Source organism: Peromyscus eremicus, chromosome 6 (assembly GCF_949786415.1).
Source record: "Peromyscus eremicus chromosome 6, PerEre_H2_v1, whole genome shotgun sequence".
Lineage (NCBI taxonomy): Eukaryota > Metazoa > Chordata > Mammalia > Rodentia > Cricetidae > Peromyscus > Peromyscus eremicus.
The window spans coordinates 40,281,960-40,302,665 of record NC_081421.1 but is presented as its reverse complement, the minus strand read 5'-3'; the positions used below and the strand labels follow the sequence as shown (position 1 = coordinate 40,302,665).

The 20,706-nt window shown below is 38.6% G+C and overlaps 1 protein-coding gene across 2 annotated transcripts in view; it reads right to left on the bottom strand.

The window, feature by feature from the left end:
- Window positions 1-1,199: 1,199 nt before the first annotated feature.
- Window positions 1,200-20,706, bottom strand: part of Gmps (guanine monophosphate synthase) — a 76,071-nt gene continuing 56,564 nt past the window's right edge. For both annotated transcript variants that reach the window (XM_059265420.1, XM_059265421.1), the window contains 7 exons: window positions 18,701-18,806; window positions 16,589-16,704; window positions 14,909-15,034; window positions 6,130-6,245; window positions 3,768-3,898; window positions 2,410-2,582; window positions 1,200-1,323 (listed from right to left, as the gene is read on the bottom strand). In XM_059265420.1, the coding sequence (XP_059121403.1) occupies window positions 1,222-1,323; window positions 2,410-2,582; window positions 3,768-3,898; window positions 6,130-6,245; window positions 14,909-15,034; window positions 16,589-16,704; window positions 18,701-18,806 (870 nt within the window). In that variant the 3' untranslated portion in view covers window positions 1,200-1,221. The remainder of the gene's footprint in view (window positions 1,324-2,409; window positions 2,583-3,767; window positions 3,899-6,129; window positions 6,246-14,908; window positions 15,035-16,588; window positions 16,705-18,700; window positions 18,807-20,706) is intronic.

Here is a 20,706-nt window from a genome sequence, read left to right as displayed (position 1 = left end):
AGGGACCTTTCCCTTTTGGTTCAACAGCAGTTTCTGGCTATCCTCTGGACTAGCCAGGAAAGATGATTTCTGCTATATATCCTTTTGTTTTAACACTGAATCCCAAATAGAAATTGGTACTAGGCAACAGACAGCAACCTGAGGTAAAAGCGGGTCTTTTTACTGCCTTCCCCAGGCTTGCATGACTGTCATAAAGAACCTGTAAGGAGCTGTTGGCAATGGTACCAAGTCCTGCACTGGCCTTCAACTCTCCCCAGAAGCCAGCAGAAAATGGGCTGGCAAATACTTGACATCAGTTGAGACTTCTGTGCAGGAAGCAATAAGCCTGTCTGCAGATCAGATCTAGGTGTTGTTTACAGCTCTTTCCTAAATAACAGAAATATTTCCTCTCCCACTTAGATGTGGTGGGGATGGATAACGGCTTCTGGGACTGAGTCCTCTGAGCAGGCAAACAAAAAGAGCACATTCTCGTCTTAACCTTTTCTGAGACAGCCTCTTTTGGGGAGAGAGTAAGAACTCTTTCTACACAGCTGCTGGAGCTAGTGACACAAGGCTGGGAGGATAAACTCCTAGTTTATATTAACAAGATGGATGTGAAAAGCATGGCATCTGTATGAAACAGGGTTTGAAAGGCTGACAGCACTCAGGTCCTTCCTGCCATGGCTGTGACATCATAGTCACACTCTAAGTACTTCCATAATAAATTCCTGGTGTTCTACATTGTGGAAGAACCTTACATTTTACTCCCCTAGTATCCTGCCTAAAAGTGTCTAAACAGCTTTCTTATTCCTTTCTATGGCATGTACAGCTCTCCCTCGCCCTTTGGAGAAATAAAATTACTTACAGGAAAATTCGGATTCTCCAAAAGGCACACATAGTAAGCCATACTGGTAATTAAAGGATGTTTCTAACAGCAAGCAGACAGAAGCCACAATCACCTATCGTCATAGATAGACATCAAGAGTTCATACATAAGAGAGTGAGGCAAAAGCAAGAGCAATCTGTCTGCATGTGCAATGGGCCTTGATTATTTACCCATACATACAGACTCTTCATTCCCTTTAATCATGCCCACTCCACACTTAAGCCGTGTATCGCTGCTATGAGAACTCAGATATGAAGGAGCTGTTTCAGCAACATTGTTCACAGCACTGCATGTCATTAACAAGTGGTTTCTAATGAGCCTCAACTGCACACACTTCTTCAACAATAACACATTTATTACTCCCACTCAGTGGTTCCCGGGGGCTTTGACGTTAGGTCATACATAATTCTAGAAATTCCAGGAATCTTCTTTATCTCCGTGACCATCTTTAGCACCACCTGTTTACAAAACAAAGATTACAAGAAAGAATGATTAATAATAATAATAAAAAAAATATGATACAATAATCCTAAAGGGCTTATTCTTGCACCTTAAAATTTAAAGGAACTATTTTCGTTATCATTCTCCATATAAGAGGGACAGCTCTGATTAAACTTAGATTATTTTTCTCTATAGGTATAGTGACTTAAAGTCAGTACTCCTCAAAGTGTTTGACATGGCAACAGCATCCAAGCAATGTCACTTTATAACATAATTCCAACACAACCAAATGTCACACGAAGCACTCTAATAAGATCCTTTGTCAAAGACAGCTTGATCCCTTGACTGCCTTGAAGATCTGACAAAATAGGCCATAAGAAAAACAGATGCTAAACATTCCCCAACCAGCCATCCAGCAAGACCCTGCCTAGCTCACACTAGAGCACTAGAGAATTAAAGTCTCAGTTCAACTTTTCACTGCTGCTGTATAAATAACTCCTTTGGAACACTTTGGTGGAAAGACAAGGAAAGTGGTGAAAAAATGGAATTGTAGGGTTCAATTGCTTCAGTGTTTGCCTAGCATGCACAAGACCCTGGCTTCAATCACCCGCAAGGTAGCACATTCCTAGAATCCAGCACTTGGTAGGAGAAGGCAGAAGAATCAGAAGTTCAAGGTTATCCTCAGCTAGAGGTTCAATAACAGCCCAAGATACATAAGACTCCATCTTTAAATAAAAAATATAATTGTTAATACCATCAAATCTCATTCTTGCTTCTTAAAAAGGCCAACTCGTCTCCACGCCTAAGATTATGTCCTTTATATAAGAAAACTATTTATAGCAACTAAAAGTCAGCAGGACTAGGTTACTTTCCATGTAGTAACCAAAATAAGCAGACATCTGGAAGCTGTATTAGATGTAAAGTCCCTTTTAGCTACACTGTATTAAATAATAAATAAGTGAAGACAGAAAGGAAAAATGAGAGAATCTATTTTACAAAATCAATCCTAAAAACATAAACTTTGTCGCAGCCTATTTGTATCACTGTACTACATAATATATGAGGCATTGATGTGTATGTTTATTAGAAGGAACATAAATTACCTCTACAGGAATCTCATTGCCGGGTGTTGCAGGTATACCAGTCATGAAGTCACTAGTAATAAAGGTTCGAATAACCACAGACCTCTGGCATGAAGGCTGCTTCTGAAGTGGATCTCGATCGAAATGTAGTGGGGTCAAAATCACTGGCATCTGGCTGATTTTCCCAGCATACCCTAGAGAAAGGTACATGTACTGCTTATCATCACCACACTCTGGAGAAATACTCTAACCTAGCTCGAGGAAACCCTACAAAGTATCTCCAGCATCTCTCTCTCTCTCCTCCCACCACTTGCACACATTGAGACACACTCATCACACACCGAATTCAAATACAGCACTGACAGTGGATGCAACAGGACTTTTATTATGTAGATGTGCTAGTTCACATCTGTACTCTTGGCACGTGGGAGACTGGGACAGAAGACCTCCAATGTGAGAGCTACCCGAACTATATACTGAGAGCTCACCACAAAAGAAAATAAGACAAACATAAGCAAAAACATTTTTGTCCATGGCAATGTTGCAGCAATGAAAGACACATAGAGGGAGAGTCAACTTGTTATTCCAAGTAGTCCTGCATTCTATACTGTAAACATCAGCTTAGTGAACACCAGTCCATTTTCCCAGGGGAAATATAAGGATAGGAACCTATAAACCTCTGGTCAAATTTTACTCTCTGTAAACCAAGCTTTAAGTGTATTTCTGTTTAAAGACACCTAATTTAAGATTTACTTTAGATCTATCAACACTGAACTCACAATCAATGACTAAGACACCTGCCTTGACTTATTTAACACATGGCTCCACAGCTTCCTTGTGTTCAGGGGTCCAGCTAGCTCTTCAGTATTACACTGCAGGATGATTTCTCAATAGCAAAATCATCAACGAACAACCCTGAAAATGTTGAAAATACAACAGCAAGGAGACAGTGACAAGAACACTTGTCTGCAAGCTGAAACAAGAAGAGTTCTGCGCCGGGCAGTGGTGGCGCATGCCTTTAATCCCAGCACTTGGGAGGCAGAGCCAGGCGGATCTCTGTGAGTTCGAGGCCAGCCTGGACTACCAAATGAGTTCCAGGAACCCTGTCTCGAAAAACCAAAAAAAAAAAAAAAAAAAAGAAGAGTTCTGCTGTGGTCCACCTCAGCTGCTCTCAACACAAGTATGGCTATGCACATTTTTTTGCTACTCTGGGTGTCTGTAAATGGCCACAAAGATACACTAATTTTATTTGAAAAGCAATATTATGGAACCTCCTATAACAAAAAGCAAGAGCTACATCCTACTGCTAGAAATTATTAAAGGCAAGCATCTGAAAACCTTGTTGTAGTGTGCAGTGATAAAGAGAACAAGCCACTTACCAGACTCCCTGAGAATGTTATGGGCCTCAAAGTCAGCTTGGCGTAAAGTACTGAGCACCCCCGTTGTCAAGAAAGTGGGAGTGACATCTGTAGGAGGTTCTTTAACTGGTGGGCCAAAGATATAGACAACTCTAGATGGAAACACATTAGAGAAAACACAGCAAGGTGAGAAATTGTCTTGGAACTTTGGTTCACCTCAGTACAGTTCAGGGTGGCATGTTCCTGTGGATTTGGAAGTCTGGCTTTTCCCAACTCTCTCCTAGGCTTTAACATACCAACTCTTCCAGATTAACACTAACAGGTACATTTCAAGTTTCTATAGTAAACTAAAAACAAAAGAAGTCGCAAGCAACTCTTGTTGGTTAAGCAAATAATATTCATGAAAAAAACTGGAAAGAGAGAACTCTGCAATAAAATTTAATAAGCACTTCTGACACTAAATGAATTTTTTAGTAAAAAATGTTAAATATTCTTTATTTGATATTATTGACAAACCACATTAAACTGCCTTTCTGTAAGAGGAAGCACTTTGAATTCAGGGGATTCTAATTAATTGGCATAGTTAAGAATAATACAGATGGATACTACTTCACCTTGAACCATTGCCTGTGAGAGGCCAATGATCAAACAGACACACAGGGGAGTCCTGGTTGGTTCTGAAACAGTGAGACTTCCCCGGGAATTAGTAAGCATATTGACATAACCCATGACATAAAACTAAGTATTACCCAATCTCTGAGGTAGCATCCTCCATCATTGTGAGGAGGTGAGCATTAGGAGTTAAGTCCCGCCTTATCTTACAAAGAGAAGCAATGACTGTAGTTATAGAAGTACAATTGCTACTTTGAGAGACCACATTCACTTTATTACAAGTCAATTTCACTGACCTCTAGACTGTCAAATAAAAACTTTCTATAAGCTTTTCATGCTCTGAATTCTGGTGTACAAACAACATTATGGTAAACATTAAAAGACACACAATATTTGTTTTGTAATAAACAGGCAGTAGTTATTGATCATTAGTAGCCTTTTTAAAGATAAGCTATTAAATCTGCATTTTCTCCCTCTCCTGTTCCAAGGATACACTGCTGGAATTCTCAAGATCCTCCATCTGTGTAAGAGAATCCTGTGGCCTGACTTGTCTCCTAACCACAGACCATGGAGATTCCATCTAGTCTTATGCTTCCCTCCCTTTCCCACAGTGCAGCACTGGGCACAATTCTAAACAAAAATTATATTGCCTTTCTCAACATTATTCAATTTTAATTAGCTTTTCCAAAAGCCAACACCACCACAACCATACTGGTCCAAAGCCATACACCCAGTTCTCTAGCCCACAGATGCACCAATCTGCTGCTGTCCTTGTTAGGGTTTCTAATACTATGATAAAACACCGTAACTAATGACAACTTAGGGAGGAAAGGGTTTATTTCTTATTCTACCAGGCAACAGTCCATCATCAAAAGAAGGCAGGGCAAGAACTCAAGCAGAGATGAAACCTGGAATCCAGTAAGTGATGCAGAAGCCATGGAAGAACACTACTTCCTGGCTTGCTCAGTCTGCTTCTTTTTTTTTTTTTTTTTTTTGGTTTTTCAAGACAGGGTTTCTCTGTGGCTTTGCGCCTTACCTGGAACTCACTTGGTAGCCCAGGCTGGCCTCGAACTCACAGAGATCCGCCTGGCTCTGCCTCCCGAGTGCTGGGATTAAAGGTGTGCGCTACCACCGCCCGGCTCAGTCTGCTTTTTTACAGCACCCAGGATCAACAGCCCAGAGGTGGCCCCTCGATGGGCTGGGCCCTCCCACATCAATCACTAATTAAGAAAAATCAATATAGGCTTGCCAAATGAAAGTCCCTCTTCCCAAATGACTAACTTGGGTCAAACTGATATAAACTAGCTAGCATAGCTATCTTTAAAAAGAATTATTTTTCCAGTTACATATATGTCATATCACATATGGAAGTTAGAGGATATCCTGTGCAAGTTCCTTCTCTTCTTTTACCAAGAGAGTTCCAGGGATCAAACTCAGGTCATCAAGGCTTAGTGAGCCTTTTCTCACTGAGCCATCTAGCTAGCCCCCAAAATTGTTTATTCTTTAAATATTTTCCTTAAATAAGCAAAATAATTGTACTGTGATGAATGACCAAAATATGCAATAATATTCCCCTAACCAAGAAAATTAACCAAAGTACATAATTACAAACAGCTGCTAACTACAGAATCATTCATCTATTATTTCTTATATACATGTACAATTAAGCCCTTTAGCCATTAACCAAAGACCTTAAAATACTTATTGTCCCCGCTTCCCCCAATTATACTTCATCCACACACCCATCTCCTCTGCTACCTGCAGAATGTACCTGTTAATGTTATGACACATTCGGGGTATAAGCTTGGCAAGGAACATAAGAGATTCCCAGTCAGGTTCATCTTTACTGGAAATTCCACACACATAACTGTAGGAACGACAGTCACCCTGAAAAAAAAGAAATGTAATCAATTTTAACAGTTAAGTCAAAGATGGGTTAGAAAATTTTCTACAGTGACACTATTAGTAGTAATTTGTCTTTTTCTTTTTAAAATATATCTAAAAAGTATATCCTAGGTATTCATCTAGTGATACAAGGTAAGTCCCAAATTAAAACACCCTTTATTAAAACCCATATGGATCAATTCAGTAATAAAGGAACTCTCATGGATATTTCAAGAATTTACATGAAACACATCAGAGGTCCACTTGGAGATCATTCCAAATGGCTGCCCAACTATGGCAAATAAGTACATTTAGTTTGATAGGTAGATCTACCATATATATTTATCGATTGGCTAAATAAGTCTTTTTTAAAAAAATAAACTTAAAGTATTAACTTATAAATAAACAAATAATGGAAACAACTTAAGTATTCAATCAAACTGATTACGAAGATAACATATGTACAATGAAATACTATTCAGCCATTCAAAAGATGAAATCCTTTCCCTTGTAAACAATAAGGGTAGAACTAGAGATCTTCACTTACATGAAGATGGGCACAAAAAGATAGTAAGTAGCACAGGATGATTGATACTCGGTGAATCTTAAAACGTTTATCTTATGGAATTGGGAGTGGTTATTAAAAGCTGAATAAAATTAGGGATTCAGGAGATGAAAGAAGGATGAGGATGGGTAGATCAAGGATGTAAAGTTACAAAGTTAATGCTGAATAATTTGAATACATAGCAGTAGTAAATTTAAATGTTTCAAGAGCATTACTTAAATGTAGTAATACAATGTGTACGTGCATCAAAACTTGGCAGTAGCTGGGTTTGGTGGCAGGAAGGCAGTACTCCACAGCACAGATCTGTACTTGAGAAATAACCCCAAAGAGAGCAAAGGACACCCTAGAACGTACAATGAAGAATCTAAGGGGGGTTGGAGAGGAGGAGCCTACACCAATTGCAAGGTTTAGTTGGTACTACAAAAGGAAGTCCCTGAAGGCGGGCAGCTCTGGCTACATTGCATATTTGCCTACCACACCTGCTTGACAACAGGAGACATAGAACACATGCTTCGGTACCCTTCTCCAAGCTGAAAATAAGACTTTATTTTTATCTTTCTAAAATGATTTGCTTTTTATTTGGGGGGGGGGGGGTGTCCAGAGACCACAGATACCCTGAAGCTAGAGTTATAGGGCGTTTTGAATAGCCTGACATAGGATCTGCTGAGGTCCCCTGCAAGAGCAGCAAATGTTCTTGGTCATTGAGTCATCTTTCCAGCTAATATTTTTCTTTTTCTTTCTTTTTTTTTTTAAAGGTTGCCCAACATGGTGCTTCCCTTTTTCTTTTTACTACATTTCAGTAGGTTTTTTTAGTACTATTTTTTTTCAAGGAGTGATTATTTATTTGTTCCTTTTAAAGACTTGTTTTTAACTGGACTCAGTCTTAGAAATAGAAGCTCTTCAGTGAAGGACAGATTACACCTCTAATCTGTTCCTGGCCTTTTTCTTTGGCTTCTTCCATTCTTAATCAAAAGTTTAGCATATTCTGCAGCCTCCTCATTTTTCTTAGTACATTGTTTCTTCGGAGCAGTACATCAGCACTTGTGTTGTAGGACACATGCAGTAATAAGAGAATAAATTTCAGGTGCTTTGGTCCTAGGCTTCTTACCTTCTTTGTTTAAGGACCTTCTGACAAAATATTGGCAGACATCATCTTTAGAGAGATTGAAGAACTTTTGGATCCTGCTAGCTCTTTTAGGCCCTAACCACCAAGGCACAATAGCATCTGTCAGTCCAGGAATATCCTCTCTTTCTCTCTTTCTCTCCTTCTCTCTCTCTCTCTCCCTCCCTCCCTCCCTCCCTCCCTCCCTCCCTCCCTCCCTCCCTCTCTCATTAAACAAGTTGAGAACACTCAGACTAGCATCCACAATGCATCCTCGAACAGACTTGCATTTCCTCTCCAGTTTTCCTTAGTCTATAACAAGAATGCCCCTTACTCAACAGCTGGCACACTCTGCTGTGGGTCAAGACAACCTGCTTCATGAAAGGCCCTCATTTCTCATTCTCACCACTGATTCAGACCACAGAACCCTTCCGCTCTTTACCCAGAGCATCAGCAGCTGCTCTGTGGCCATGTGCTTCTCACAGAATGCATGAAGTTTGCATTCATCCTCCATTTGAATGAGTTTCTGACAGCCAGTGGTAGGGAAGGATATTCAGCTTCATTCATCTTGATACAGCCAACTGCCTCGGAGGCACCACAAAAGAGAGCTGTTTCTTCTATTTTTGCCCCCATGTTTTATAGTAGTTATTCTGACCTTGTTTCACTGTGGTTCGGGGCTTGTTTTTCCTCTGCTTTTATGCTTTTTCTTCCTCTATGTAGACTTGGCTGTCCTGGGACTCACTGTTTGTAGACTAGGCTGGCCTCAAACTCAAGAGATCCAGATTAAAGGAGAGGGCAATCACAGCCCAGCTGTCTTTTGTTTTTGTTTGATTGTCTTTTGTTGTTGTTTGTTTTTTAATTCCCCTCCTAGTTATATAAAATTGGTCACGCATCTTTTCCCTCACTATTAGGAAATCTATTCTTGATTTTTCTCTGCTAGTTTTTAAAATAATCTCTTGTGCTTTTCCCCTTCACAACATTCTTCTCTATTTTTTATTCCTTTTATTTAACTATACTTCTTCTGTTTTCCTCCTTTCCTCCTCTTTTTATCTCATTCACTATTTTTCTTTTACCATAAATGATTTTTAATTCCATTGCATACTAGTGCTGTGGGATGTTCTGTATGGCAAATGTATTGCTGATTAGTCAATAAATAAAACACTGATTGGCCATTGGCTAGGCAGGAAGTGTAGGCTGGACAAGGAGGAGAATACAGCTGGGAAGTAGAAGGCTGAGTCAGAGAGACACTGCCAGCCACCACGATGACAAATAGCATGTGAAGATTCCGGTAAGCCACGAGTCACGTGGCAAGGTATAGATTTATAGAAATGGATTAATTTAAGCTATAAGAACAGTTAGCAAGAAGCCTGCCACGGCCATACAGTTGGTAATCAATATAAGTCTCTGTGTTTACTTGGTCGGGTCTGAGCGGCTGTGGGACTGGCAGGTAAGAGAGATTTGTCCTGACTGTGGGCCAGGCAGGAAAACTCTAGCTACAAACTATACAATAGTTTTGTCATTTTTTTTTCTTTTTATCATCATTGGTGACATATTAATGGGCTTTATTCAATTTAAAATATACTTTTATATACTGTATCATTTGATGTTAATACTCATAAAGCAGTTTGTTTTCTTCTCTAAGTGGTACTAAGGGTAGAGCCCTCAAGAGTAGGTTGCTCAACCAAGTGTGCTGGCACTTGCTTGTAATCTCAGCATTTGCAAGTAAAGGTAGGAGATGGCAAGTTCAAGTACAGCCTCCATTGCATATAGAGTCTAAGGCCAGCCTGGACTTTACGAGTCCCTTCGTCCCACCCCCCCCCCAAAAAAATGAAACAAAAACAAACGAGGCTGTTCAGTAAGAAGAGATGCCAAACCAACACACACATATATAAATACAACGCAGAGAGGCAAGAAATATGAAAAAGGCAACACAAGTCTTCCAAAAAGATCCAGACTCCTCACCTGCTGAACACAAAGGTACTGAAAGAGATGAAATGCCAGATGAAGATCTCAAAATCAACTAATATAAATGATCAATGACCTCAAGACATGCTGACAGAATTCCATCTAGAGGGGGGAAAAGTACTCAACATAGAGGAAGAAGCCAGGAAAATGGACGAAGAAGTCAGCAGTAAGGAAGAAATACTCAATGAGGAAATGATGTGAAAACAAACTAGAAATGATGGTAATGACATACTCAATCAAATAAAAGACACAGCACAAAGTGTCACCAACAGACTCGGCCAAGCAGAATAAGAGAGAAGGTGGACAAGCCTGAGAAGTACTATATTCAAACACCAATAAAGAAATAAAAAAGAGCATGACGATGTTAAGGAACTCTTAGACATAAGATCAAGAGACAAACCTAAGAAAATAAATAGACCCAAGGACAGAAATCACATAAGTATCTTAAACTGATACAGAAAGTCTTAATTTTTAACAAAGAATCTCTTCATGATCTCTGAAGAGACTAGGAATAGAAGGAATATACTTCATTGAAATAAAGTTTATATATGATATGGTGGTTTGAATGAGAATGACCCCTGGACCCCTAGACTCATGTATTTGAATGCTCGGTTCCTAACTGAAGGAACTGTTTTGGAAAAGACTAGGAGGTGTGGCATTGTTAGAGGAGGTGTGTCACTGGAGAGGTGTGCTTAAAGATTTCAAAAGCCCATGAGAGGCCCAGTTTCTCTCTGCCTCCTGGATATGAAGGAAATGTGAGCTTTTAGCTACTTAATGCTCCAGGGCCATGCCTGCTACGATGCTCTCCACTATGATGGTCATGGACTCACCACCTCAAACTGTAAACAAGTCCATTTTTTTTTTTTAACATAAGTTGCCTTGGTCTTGGTGTCTCTTCAGAGCAATAAAAAAGTAACTAAGACATACTGCAAACCTCTAGCAAAGACACTAGAAAGAAATAAAAGGAACACAAACATGAAAGGAAGAAGTCAAATTATCCTTACCTGCAGATGACATGACCCAATACTGAAAAGACCATGAGACTACTGGAATACTATCAGATCTGATCAACACTTTCAGCAGAGTAATAGGATATAAAAACCAACACATTAAAATCAGTAGCTTTTTTATATAAGTTAATAATAAACTTGTTGACTAAGAAATCAGGGATAGGGAGTTGGGCCATGGGGATGACAATACTGACCCATTCACAGTAACTCCAAAAGAGCATAAATACCTAGGAATAAAACTAAGCAGGAATATAATGGACATCCACAATGAGAATGAAGAGAACCAAGAAACAGATGACACTAACAGGTGGAAAGACCATCCATGTACACAGTCTTGCAAAATAATCCTGTCAAAGTGGCTACATGGACAGGCAAGAACTTTCTGAAAATGACTCCAACACATGAGCAATAATGCGCACGAACTGACAAATAGGACTACATTAAATTTAAAAGCTTTTATACAGTATAGGAAACAATTAAGTAGTGTGAATAAACAGCTTATGGAATGGGGTAGAAAATCTTAAATACAACACCACACATACACAAATCAGCCACTAAGTAAACGAGTTACTGAATTCAATTTTCAGAAAATTACAATCACTAGTAAATACTCAAAAAGGTGTTCAACGTCCTCTGCTATCAGTTAAACCCAACTTTTGAAACTATATTAAGAGCCTGGAGTGGGTAGTGAACACCTTTAGTCCCAGCACTTGGGAGGCAGAGGAAGGCAGATCTACATGAGTTCAAGGCCAGCCTGATAAGTGAATTCCAGGACTACACAGAGAAACCGTGTCTCAGCAATACCACAAAGATATTCACACAACGTTTACTGCTCCACAATGCACAATAGCCAAGTACAGAAGTAACCCATATGATGAAAGGATAAATAATTGATACTTACACACAATGGAATTTTATTCTACTATAACGAAGAATGAAACAATGACATTTTCAGGAATGTATGAAACTGAAGATCTTCGTTATTCGAACCAAATCCAGGGACAAATGTGGCATGTTTCCTCTCACGTAAAGAATTCCACCACCACCACCCCCGCCGCGCCCGTGTCTCTTATATATGAAGGACTGTGATTTGAGGCGGGGAAGAAGCATGTAGCTACAATACTGTCTTAGACATCCAGCTTACTTCTAGAGGCACATACACAATATCTCAGTAGCCAAATACACAAGATTTTTAAAAAGTATTTACGTTTTTACAAGGACAGTTTACTTTGGCATTTAGAAAAAAATTAGACCTATGCCAGAATAATCATAACATGTGACTTTTATCTGGGCCTGTAAGGTTACTTGAATAATAACACTGGGTAGCTAACAACTAAGGCAACTTAACTTCGTTAAGAATATTAGAAGCCAGGCAGTGGTGGCGCACGCCTTTAATCCCAACACTCAGGAGACAGAGCCAGGCAGATCTCTGTGAATTCGAGGCCAGCCTGGTCTACAGAGTGAGATCCAAGACAGGCACCAAAACTACACAAAGAAACCCTGTCTTGAAAAAAACCAAAACCAAAACAAAACATTAGAAGAGCCTGAGTAAATTTTCATTTTTCGGGGGGTTGGGGGTAGTTTATTGAAACAATCTAACTTTGTAGCCCAGATCAGCTTCAAATTCATGGCAATCTTCCTGCCTCAGCTTTTCAAGGGCTGGAATCTCAGGCATGAACCATCATACCCAGTTAAGTTTCATTTCAAAACAGAAATAAGGACTGGAGAGATGGTTCAGTGGTTAAAGAGCACTGGCTGCTACTGCAAAGGCCCCAGGTTTAGTTTCCACACCCACATGTAGGTAACAACCATCTGTAACTCCAGTTCCAGGGGAATCCAACTCCTTCTACTGGCCTTCGAGGATACTGAATTCAAGCAATGCAGACACACATGCAGGCAAAACACCCAATCATATTAAATAATTTTTTAAAAGAAATCAGTCATCAAGCAAATGCCTCAAATGAGTATTAAACAATTAAATTAACAATTAAAAACTTCTTTGAAAAAAATCATAATGGGTAACTATTTTAACTCAAAACCCTATCTAGCAGGAGTTGCAAATCCTTAAGGTTCTTGAGTAGACTCTCTTAGAAATGTAAATTTTTACTACTATTGTTAACTGTGCTGAGAATGAACACCATGTGTCACATAAGAACTGAGAAAAGTTTAAAACCTGTCTACACTTTTACTTTTATATTGCAGGCATTTGCCTGTAAATATCAGAGAAAACCTTAAAATAAACCTATGTATGATAAATTTATCCATAAGCCACTGGAAAAAAAAAAATCAGTCACACAATTTCCAAGAATCCTTCCTTCATAGTCATTTAAAAACATTAAGGTACAGGTGCAGCCTTTTAAAAGAAAGGAAAACTAGACAAGTGTTCTGTAACCCAAACTGGCTCATCAGCTCTAACAAGTTACCTTTGTTCATGTTTATCTGCATGTGAACACAGCTTTCAGGAGTTGGTTGGTTCTTCTCTTCAACCATTTGGATTACAGGGTTTGAATTCATCATCAGACTTGGCAGCATATGCCTTTCTACCTGAGCCACCATGCTCAATATGAAAACTATACATGTATTTCAATAAAGGAAGAAGGATTTAAAATCCAGACCAATGCATTTAAGACAGAGTATGTTTTAGCGTTAGACAAAATAGTAAAATAATATGTTCCTATAAATAATTCTACTATAAAAGGACACTATTAAATGCTTGGTCAGCACAATGGCAACCATCTTTAATGAAACCATACCCCCTGCTGTGATTCCTGCTGATGAGGATGACCCTCTGCACACAATGGAAAACTAGAAGGGGAAGGACCATTTTGAGCTACTGCTATTTTTCTAGTTTTCAATGAACAAAGTAACAGCACAGAAGGCTTCTTTAGCTTCTTATGACCAGAAACTTTCTGAAGGGTCATGTCAGACTTAATGTGGTCATTTCATGAACAGCATTCTAAAACCTAACTACAATTATCCTCACATGCTTTTACAACTAGAAAGGCAGAAAAGTAACTGAAAAAGCTATGGATCACAGCTAACAAGAGATGCCACACCAAAAAAGAGATGATATTGGGCCTATATAATCTTTGATCACCTTACAACATTCAGGCATATCCAGCCTCTGACACTGCAGCACAATAGTAGTCATGGACAAAGTTAAGATTCCATTACAGACAATTAAATTACAACAAAAGCATAGGCAGCTGAGATGGGTCAGCAGGTAACGTGGCTCACCACACAAGCCTAACCACCTCAGCTCATGCCCTGGAATCCATGTCACATGAAGAAAGAAAGAAATACGGCAGGATGCATGTGTAATCTAAGTACTCCTACGGGGGATGGGAAGCAGAGAAAGGAGAATCATTCGGTTCACAGTCCAGCGGTCCTGAAGTATGAAATGTGGCAGAAACAACAGACCCCGCTCCACAACTTGGAAAGAGAACTGACAGCCAAAAGTTCATCTACACAAACACACACTGTGATAAATCAGTGTGTACACATACACAAAAATTAAAAATAACTTTTAAAAAACCATAGTAAAATCTCAGTGCTTTAAGTAAGATTATGTTTTTGTGTTGTTTTAGTCAGTCTTTAATCACAAAGGCTTGCAGACCACAAGCTAAACATGTACATATCCATCTGATACCTTCTTGCAGCTAAAGAAAGGCTTCTCGAGCCACAGTAGATCTCCTAAGTGTACAGATAATAAATAAGGACCTGACCTTTTGGTTCTGCTTCTCAAAGAGAAATATATCAGCCAATCGTGAAATAAATGGTTCTCTGAAAATTTTACTTTTGGCTAGAGGTGGGAAGGGGAAAAAAAAGTTCTAAAACTACAAAATCTTGGCCTAAGCATTCAGTTCTTAAAAGCTCATTCACTCCATAACCACCTATAAAACTTTATCTTTCTAAACCTGGAATATAATTTCACAATTAATTTTCCAAAGTAACTCCAAATTCAAACTTTGTGAAGACAAGCAGCAGGAAGTTCCATCCTAGTGAGTAAACTCACTTAACTCACCTGCACACCCACAGTTTTAATTGGCAGCAAGAAAGCATTCAATGAATGCAAACTTGTAATTTGCATTAGCTTCTCCTGGTCCTCTTCTGTTGTGCAGGCTTTGACTCTTTGTAATAGTGTATGAGGCTGAGAAAACCAAACAGACATTTTTTTTTTCATGTTGTAAGAAATAAGGCCTTCATAGTCTTATGTACTTATACCAATTAGATTTTAATAGCATATCATGTAGTATGTGCTGTGTGCTACATACTACACCAGAAATTTCTGGGATGAGAAATATAAATTAAATTTATATACATTGAGATTTTTCTTTTCTATCACCCATTTTTTCCCATTTTATATTATTTTCCCCCTTTGTTCTCTTTTGAACTGGTGATTCTCCCAACTCATTTATTTCTCCTAGCTCATTTATTTCTCCTTTATTGGTTTGAAGTTAAATCCTTAATTTCTATTCATACAGTTCCCTTTAAGTATGAACATGGACACTGAAAAAGAATCGACCTTTCTGTCCTTTTGGCAATACAATTGTTTTTAATGCTTTATATTTTGTTAGGTTCTAAACAGTAATAAATATATTACTTAGTTAACTATTTTATGAAGTCCATGTTTGTGTCCACTTTACTCATTTATAACTGTATTTGCTCACCAATCCCTTTTGTACATTGAAGATCTTCTATCTCACTGCTTTCCCCTAAAACCAGTGCCTTAGCAGTACTTCTCAACCACAGCTACACACCCCAGACTAACAATGTCAGAAATTCTAAAGATGGGCAAGTAGACACTTCAAAAGCTCCCTTAGGGCCAGATGTGGCACACACCTGGAGTCCTAGCACTTGGGAAACGAGGTAGAGGAACATGACTATGTCTGATAAAACCATTAGTATTTACACTTAGGCTTTCTTGTTCTCTGCTCCAAGAAAGGCTAAATACTAGAGATGAGGAAGGACTGAATGCAGGTAACAGACACAAGCAATCAAAATACATGAAGTTAATTTGTTTTTCATAGACTTCATTTTTTAAATAAAGCTTATTTTTAAAAAAGGAATAAAAAGAACAAAAAATTCTCATCTCCTTCAGATTACTTCAGAACATTAGGAAACAGCAGTGCCTTCAATTTCTCAAGTCAAGGGCTATTGGTAGTTAATGCTCTCATCTAGAAATGACTTTATTTGCTCTAGTTTTTATGACAGCTTGGCCCGTACCATACATAGTCAACCCTCTAAGCACTGAGCACCTTGCTTTTTGGTTTGTTTTCTGTTTTTATTCTCTCCCATACAATACATCCCAACCAAAGTTTCACCTCCCACCACTTCTCCCAGTTTCCCCACCACCTTCTCTTCTCCCTTAGATCCACTCCTCCTCCATTTCCCTTAGAAAAGAGCAGGCCTCCCAGGGATATCAACTGAACAGAGCATAAGGTTACAGTATGACTAGGCACATATCAGGGCTGGGTTAAGTAGGAGGAAAAGGGTCCCAAGAGCTTTGAAGGACTGGGGATATGCAGTCTTCTTTGGTTAAATAGACAGCTCTTCCTAATAGTCTCCATGTCATGCTTTCTACACAGTCACTACAAGTAAGTATTGTTTTAAATTTTCAAAAACAAATTCATTTTAAAGCAAGAATATTAATAGCCATCTACTTTGTTCTTGTATTGACTAGACATGTCAAGTCAGTTATTACCTTCTTAACACTTGCAGAAAAATCAGCTACTATTTTCAAAATATTGTTGGTTTCAGGAAAATCTTTACAAATATAAGGTTCTTCAGCACATATCACTCTGATTGCCAGGCCAGGACCTACAGAACAACAATTTTGAGCATACACTTTATAATTACAATTTTAATAGAAAATGGACACTAACTCTAAAACATAAAACCCTTTAAAGAAACACAAGGTATTTAATTTTAATTGACTCCTAGCACTAAATTTCAAGGCTGAGAATATAGTTCTTTAGTCGAGCCAATGTTTAGGATGTACAAGGACCTGGGTTTCAATCTCAAACTAAACCAAACAAATACACACAAAGCATTTAATTTTAAGTGTTGGTATTAATTTCCTCATCCCAATTTCCTAACCTATATATTCTCACAAAAATTTTCACCAGGAAATATTTTCATTAACACTAATATGCCAATTTACTGAAAATCTCTTTATTAGGGGAATTTTCCATCATATACAAATGTAAACAAAAATAATGAAGCACCTTAACTCACATACTATTGAAAATTTTTTTAAAAAGTGAAAATATTGCTTAATGCCAAGATATGAGCTACCACTTCTAGTTATCAATTATGCAAGCCATTAAATAAATAAATGGATGGATGGATGGATGGATGGATGGATGGATGGATGGATGGATGGATGGATGTGTGGATGGATGGATGGATGGATGGATGGATGGATGGATGGATGGATGGGTGGATGGATGGATGGATGGGTGGGTGGATGGGTGGGTGGATGGATGGATGGAGAGTGGCAGGGTGCAGAGATAGCTCAGCAGTTAAAAGTACTATTGCTCTTTCGAGGACCGAATTTCAATTCCTAGCACCACACATCCAGGGGCTCTGACGCCTCTTCTGACTTCTTTAGGCACCTGGCATGCCCATGGTACACACACATACATGCAGGCAAAACACATGAAAAAATAAATCTTACAAAAAAACTAAAAAAAGAGTAAACAAAAGGCATACACAAATTCTGTTGCTTTGCTACACAACATGGAAAAAAAGTCACTTGAGATGTCTATAAGCAAAATGTAAGCCATATTCCATTAGTTGCCCTCAGTCTCATTCCTAGTTTTAGAATAAACAACAAGATTAGTTTTTAAAGCAGCTAAAATGTGTTTGCCAATGAAATTTCACCTGATTTTAAAAAGTATCATATAAGCCTACCTAAAATGATGACCAAAGGCACAGGGCCAACTTGCACCCACCATCTTCTGCCAGCATACACTTAGGGACTGAAGATCTTGAATTACTAGATTTTTCTATCAAGTGCTAATTATTTCTAACATTGTTTTATGAAGGCAATGTGGCAGTTAAGAGTAAAAACTCTAAAATGGTGTTTTCTGCCTAACTTTTAGAACCACCCTCATACATAAGTTTTCTTATCCATAAAACAAGATTATTATTTTCATGTGTGTGAGAGGACCAAATAAGACAGTATTTTAAGAACATTTAGTGGTGTGTGTCACATCACACAGTACTTCCAAAATGCTAGCCTTTATTTTTTGACAGGATCTTACTACATGGACCTAACTAGCCTACAACTTGGTATGTAAACCAGGTTATCCTTCAATTCATAGAGATCTGCCTGTCTCTGCCTCCAAAGTCCTGGGATTGAAGGAATGTGCCTCCATGCTGGGGTATTATTACTATGTTTTTAATTAGACCACTCTTCCATCACCTATTACAGAGAGCTAAAACAGGTTTGCATCTTAAACCATCTCAAAATAAAACAGATCGAGTCATAATGCTACCTTTAAATATCACTATTTTTTCTAGTATAGCAAATAATTATTTAAATCTTTCTTGATGTCCATGAATTAGTTACATAGAACGAACACAGTGCAAAGAGTGCTTTACATATGAAAGAAATAGTTCTTCCATTCAACAAGATGTGCATAAGAAAACTTAAGAACAAGTCATGTACTGGCATAAATACAGTAGGCACTTCTTCAAAGAATTTGTTCCCTTCTGTCATGTCACATAGTCCCTAAAAACACAAACGATTCAGTGGCCTGAACTAAATCCACAAGGTCTACAAATAAACAAAACCTAAGTGTATTTTTACCTGGAAAAGGATGCCTGGAGACCAATTCTTCTGGCAGGTCAAGCTCTCTGCCTAAAATCCTCACTTCATCTTTATGAAAATCTTTCAGAGGTTCTATTACTTTTCCCTACAAGGAGAAAAAGGGACCAATTAAAAGAGTAGACTTTATCACTTAAAATATTTTTTCCTATGAGGCTTAGAAGGAATTAGATGAGCATTTTAGCGGCATTCATATTCTTTGTTAAAACATTTTAAAGTATAAGCCTTGAAAGTCTTATAGAGAAAAACAGATTTGAGGGCTGGAGAAATGGCTCACTGATGCAGACATACATGCAGACAAAATACCCAAACATGAAAAAAAGAAAATCTTAAAAAAAACAAAAATCTGGGAAAACCCACCAGCTATCATTTATTTCTCATAGGACACAGAAGACAACTGGGAAAATTAATGTTAGTGGTTAATTTTTCAAATGAACTGGGTATGGTGGTACACATCTTTAATCCTAACACTTGGGAAGCAGAGGCAGGCAAATCTCTATGAGTTCTAGGCCAGCCTGATCTACACAGAGAAAGCCTGCCTAAAAAAACAAATCCAAAAAAAAAAAAAAACTTTTCTAAATGGTATCAAAAAAATGAAAGGAAGAAATATATATATATATAATTTTATGTATATAGGTATGCTGTAGAATAATCCTTCTGTACACTCTGAATACATGTCACTATGACTGGTTTAATAAACAAGCTGACTGGCCAATAGGTGGAGAGGATAAAGTTAGGTGGGAGAGCCAAACTGAGAAGGCTGGGATAAGGAAGCGCGGAGTCAGAGGAGTCACCAGTCAAAGGGAGAACGAGTCACATAAATGAAACAGAGAAAAGCCATGAGTCTTGGGGCAGCACGCAGATGAACAGAAATGGGTTAAATTGTAAGTTAGTAACAAGCCTGAGCTATTTTTGGCCAAGCATTTATAACTTATATTAAGTCGCAAAGTCAGTTATTTGGGAGCAAATGGTCAGGACAGGAAAAGTCCGCCTACGTAGGTATTTTGTCTGCATGTATGTATATGCATCACTTGTATGTCCATCAGATCCCCTGGAACTAGAGTTACAGAGGATTGTGAACTGCCATGTGGGTGCTGGGAACTGAACTCCAGTCCTCTGGAAGCAGTCAAATGCTCTTAAGTGATGAGCCATTTCTCCAGCCCCAGGAAAAAATAATTCTCAAATTAAAACCCAGTATATGAGCAAAGGATACGAACAGACATTTCTCCGAGATATACAAATGACCAACTGCACTTGAAAAGATTCTGTACATTATTATAGGGAAATGAAGAGCCAAACCACAATGAGCTTAAGTGTGGCAGTGCACATCCGCAAACAGTACTGGGAAGGCCGAGGTAAGGGGAGAGAGCACATTCAAAACCATGGAGATCCTGTCTCAAAGAACAAAAAAATAGCAGAGATCTCACTTCTCAAGGATAACCAAAATCAGCAGCAACACAACTATTAGGATAGCTATTAAAGAGAAATACAAAATAGCACGTTGTAACTGGAGTTTTCTCTCCGAGTCCTGCCAAGCCCCGGCAGTCCCTCAGCCCACTTATAAAATAAACATACAGACGCTTATATTATTTAAACTGCTTGGCCATTAGCTCAGGCCTATCATTGTCTGGCTTACTCTTATATACTTTGTCACGTGGCTCGTGGCTTACTAGTACCTTACATCTTCCTTGTCCTGGCAGCAGCTCCAGCAGTCTCCCCCTCTGCCTTCCTGTTCCCTCAATTCTCCTCTCTGTTAGTCCCGCCTATACTTCCTATCTGGCTACTGGCCAATCAGTGTTTATTTATACAGAGCGATATCCACAGCAGCACATGGTGGTCAGAATGTACAAAAACTGCAACTCCTGTGGTACTTTTGGATAAAAAAGTAAAAAGGTGCAACTACTATGGAGAACATGGAGGGTCCACAAAAGAAAATTAAAAACAGAACCGCAGTGCTAAGTATGTATATTGAAAGAACTAAAAGTCAG